The following is a 4,727-nucleotide window of genomic DNA, read 5'->3' on the forward strand; positions in this document are numbered from 1 at the left end:
CAACAGAGCCCAGGTGCTCTGGGATTTGAGGGGGGAAAAGGAGGAAATGGGGTGGAATAGGGGCAGACTGTGAAACCAGTGTTCTTGAGAAAGAATGGAGATTAAAATAATACTCAAATATGAATTATTGACTTTTAGTGATTGCTAGGTGCATAATATGGCTAGTTTCAGGATGTTCTACCACTGTTGGACTGTAGAAAGCATCACCTGAGAACAACTAGACTGGACCTGAAGGATTGTACCCCATACAGACCCCACAGCATGTTACTCTCAAGAGAACTTTAATGTCACTCCATACAATGCCATGGCTTTTGTCATCATCACACTTCAGACATTTGCTGGCTTGTGGATAAATGGTTTCATTGTTTCTGTGCTGTGTGTTGCTTGGGTGAAAAAGAAAATCTTTAACTCTAATAATAAGATCTTGCTCTTTCTGGGATGCTGCAGGTTTGGGGATTTGTGCATCACATGGGTATTTTCATTTCTTTCAATTATATATCCTCAGTGCTTTTATGTTCACCCCATGCCCCAAATGTTTTCAAGTATTAGAACCTTTCTATACTTTTGCAACCTGTGGGTTTCTGCCTGTCGTTGTGGGTTTTATTGTATAAAAATTGCTAATTTCAGGCTCACCTTCTTCATCTACCTGAAGATAAAAATTGACAGGATGGTACCTTGGCTTTTCTTGGTTTCAGTGCTTTTTGCACTGGTCATGGGAATCCTTGACTATGACATCACTTACACAGCAATTGTTAAAAATCTCAATTCCACCACCCTGAAAAATTTCTGGGCAGCAAGTGTCAAAATAGATGAACATATCCATACAATGTTTTTAATCATTGGCTTCACGTTAACCACCATGTTCACGGTGGTCATTTGTTTTGCCCTCCTCCTCCTCTTTTCTCTCTGGAGACACAAATGTAGGATGCAGGCAAACTCAATGAGGAACCTCAGCATGGATGTCCATATCAAAGCCATTAAATCTATCCTGTCATTCATCTTTCTTTACAGCATCAGCTTCACAGGATCCATCTTGTCACTGATTCATGCCAATAAGATGGAAACTCTTCTGATGTTTTTCATTTTAATATTTCAATATGCTCTTCCAGTCACTCATTCTCTTATCCTGATTTTTAGCAATCCCAAACTGGAAAAGACATTTCTAAGGACTCTGCCCTGTGTGAAGTGGAAGTTTCAGAAGGGGTAAGAGCTATACAAAGAGCTGGAACCCATCAAAATGCATGATATTTTTATAGAAAAAAGATCAGCTTAACCTCTAATGCAGCTGTAGAGTTTCCAGTAGCTCAGGAACTCTTCCTTAAAATTTCTTGAAGTAAATCACTATGAAAACATTTCTGCTGAGATTATTTCATTTAGATCATTCTTGGAGTTCAGTTAAAGCAAATAAAAAAAGTCATTCAGACCTGGTACATGGGCTGACTGCAAAAGGGCAATACCAATACTGCAAACCTTCTAGAACTGCTTAGATGTTTGCCACCTGAAACTACTTCACTGTACAACGTTATCCTATCTTGCCTGATTTCCACTGGTTTTCTGTTCTGGCTGTGTCCTTTCTAAATCTATGAGCTATGTCACTGTCTTGCCTAGCTATATAAGTCACGTGCCAATGTCTACATTGCTATTATTCACAAGAGCTGGTGACTGACTTGGAAGGACAAAAAGATAAATGACCTTGAGGAGAACAGGTGGTGGTGTTAGCCCACATACCACAGGAGCTTTATGAGCCCCCATTCTCTCCACTTCATGCAAAAACATGACATCCCCCACCTATCTATAGCGTTGTGAAACATCATTGATTAACCAAGAGGCTGAAGTGAGTTGTGTGTTTTCAGGCTAAACACAGGGATCCAGCCTTCTTGCCCAGACTGGAAAATGTGGAGCAGTTCTGAACATCATCTTTCCTTGCTTCCTTTGTTTTCTTTCTCACAGACCAATGTGCTCACACCACTATTCTCATTTTCTTCCTGCTTTCTCATTAAAGAAAATTAAGTTTCTCTTTCCTGCTCCCTGAGGCTATCTTTCTTTTGCAGCTCAACTTATTTTGTGCTTTAATCTTCTGTGTGTGCTCTCAGCCTCTTCAAAATTTTCCTATTTATTTTAGAGAGCTCTGAGAACATAGCCATGTTGAAATAAATGGAAGATGCTCAGATGCATCAAAGTGTAGACTCTGCTACAGAACCCAAATAGCTGAAAACTTTCTTCAGAGAGAATAGTGTCTGTAAGAAAACTTGGAAAATAATTAACCCTAAATTTTCTTTTTTTTTTTCTGTGCTTTTTATCTCACAAACTTCTACTCTTTCTGTTTCTTTCATTTGGCAGACTTTTATCATAGAAATGCCTAGGGTTTTGCTGGTTTTCTATCTCAGCAACAAAAATTAATGGACATTTCTTCATGCCCTCAAGAAAGAAAACATTGCTCCTGCTTGGAGAATTTTGTGCCAAGTTTCCTTTCAGAATACATTTTCCAGGTTGAATTATACAAACCTCTGGAAACAAGTATTGTACTGGAAATGCTGATATGGCCTTACCTAGAGAAAAAATGCTGAATTTTCAACAACATCCTACTTAATTTCAACCCTGTTGCATCAGCCTGGTGGATACTCTGGACAGTACTTTTAACACAGGTTCATAATGGTCTCCCCTTTACTTGCAACACCACTATTTCATCAATATCAGCTGTATAGTTCTCCTGAGCACATATCACATCAAAGTTTACTCATTTTATCTACTAAAATCATGAACAGATTAGTGCTCTTTTTACTGGAGAAAGGGTATTTCCCAAGGCAAGGCAGTGTGGCAGCCCCCTGCTGTAAGGCTGCTTCTCATTTTTCTAGCTGTATGTTAGGTCTTGTACTGAGATCCTCTGTAAAGACCAAAAAGCATGAAGATCTTCATCTAGAAAAGCACTCAAGTAGATGACTTAGTTTAATCAGATTCTCATGGACTTGGGACATCTTTACATTTAAGTATGTATTTAAAGTACTGAGCTAAATAAGGATGCACTTATCTCTGTGTTTCAAGTTAAATGTGAGCTTTGCAGAAAAAGAGGCCTTAAAAGAAAAGGCCTTTTACCCACAACATACTACACCCTACAATTATTGCAGCAATTTCACAATATGCAGAAAGACTGTGCCAAGCACATACATTTTTCAGAGTTTTAATTTCACTGATGTGCAACATCTCAGGGACATTGTAGTGATTTGTTACAGTCATATGACACTCAGACAAGAGCAAAGCCTGGGAAAAATAACAAGATATTTGACTCAGAAAAATGCATATAGTATTTTACTATCTTAAAGCTCATTTCTAAAGGAAAAAAAATGAAACTTTTCATTTAATGTAATTCATCATTTCTTTCAAGTGATACACTGGAGAAGTGCTAGATATGCCTCTATTATGCTTCATGAAGCTAACTTCAGCTTTGCCCATTAAAAAAAAAAAAAAGAAAAAAGAAAAAAATCAAAAGCTGGCATTGTGCCTAGTGTAAAAATCACCATGGCATCATCTCTTCCCTGTTCCTTCTTAATTACATTAAGTGTGAATTGTAACATGAATGGGACAGAAGTGGAGAATCACACTACACATGTCCTTGCACTGCATCTGGTGAGGAACACATATGTATACTGGGAAAAGGAATTAAGTCACCACTCCTGCAAAACCAGATGCAACTGACAAGTCATAAACATTGTGAAGAATCCCATTGGCTTCAGTGGAGGCATCAGGATGTGCATAAAGATACACCCTTAAGCCTTTGCCAGTTTGAGGACAGGGATAAGTAGATATTCTAATCTGAAAATGAGGCAAAGTCTTAAATCAGGCATTTCCTCAACATCCTTGAAAATCTCCCATGTAACAGATCTCTGTTTCTTACAAGAAAGTGGGTTTTTTTTCAAAAACTTTGCCGTAAAACATGAGCTCCATAGAAACACAGACACTCTAAGCATTGCCATGAGGCAAACAGTATCTTTTCATTAACTAAGTCTTCCCCTGTGATGTCTCTAGCTGATATTTCATGGAAGAACATGACCAGGTGGAAAAGGAGATGTAAAAATCAGATATCAAAAACCTCCCTTCCTAGGTGAAGCCAAAAGTGAGAAACAGGTACTGCAATTCTTCTAGCTCAGATATCTACTTTAGGACAAAGGTGCTTGCATGCACAGGACATCAGCTACCAGAGCTGGTGAACGGCTTAGGACAGCTAGTACATATGCTGAAAACATCTGTCTAAAGTGAGATCAGATTAATCCCTCTGAGACACCTCTGTTCATTGTAACTGCAATATAAATGTTGATAAATAATTCTTGGGTGATGGGCAATAATCAGTTTGACTCTTCACTTTGGTTTTTGGAGAGCAGCTGAGTGACTGGAGCAATGCAAACAAGGCAGCTGTGAGCAGCCAAAAGTCTGTATATAAAGGACAGAAGTAGAAATAAGCAATTACTGTAGGGAAGATTAAGGTCTTTCCACCCTCCTCAGCTATTATTTCTGTCCATTTTGCATCCTATTTCAATGTAATGCTTCTTCTTTTTGATAGCCCACAATGATCAGCTTATCTATCTCCCGTCAAGTAGCAGAATTTGCTTCATTTGTGTAATTATTAGAATCTTTCAGGTGTAGGCACTTTTACTATGCTATGAACACCAGAAATCAATATTGATCCTACTCCCTCATAAAGCTCCCTTGTTGCTTAAAACTGTTTACAAGAA

At 38.4% G+C, this 4,727-nt stretch overlaps 1 protein-coding gene across 1 annotated transcript; it reads left to right on the top strand.

The window, feature by feature from the left end:
• Positions 1-228: 228 nt before the first annotated feature.
• LOC104304577 (taste receptor type 2 member 8) lies at positions 229-1,295 on the top strand. The gene has a single exon (XM_009905334.2). The coding sequence runs from the start codon at positions 305-307 to the stop codon at positions 1,205-1,207; it is 903 nt and encodes a 300-aa protein (XP_009903636.2). The 5' UTR covers positions 229-304; the 3' UTR covers positions 1,208-1,295.
• Positions 1,296-4,727: the final 3,432 nt, after the last annotated feature.

This window comes from Dryobates pubescens, chromosome 3 (assembly GCF_014839835.1).
Source record: "Dryobates pubescens isolate bDryPub1 chromosome 3, bDryPub1.pri, whole genome shotgun sequence".
NCBI classification, from domain to species: Eukaryota; Metazoa; Chordata; class Aves; order Piciformes; family Picidae; genus Dryobates; species Dryobates pubescens.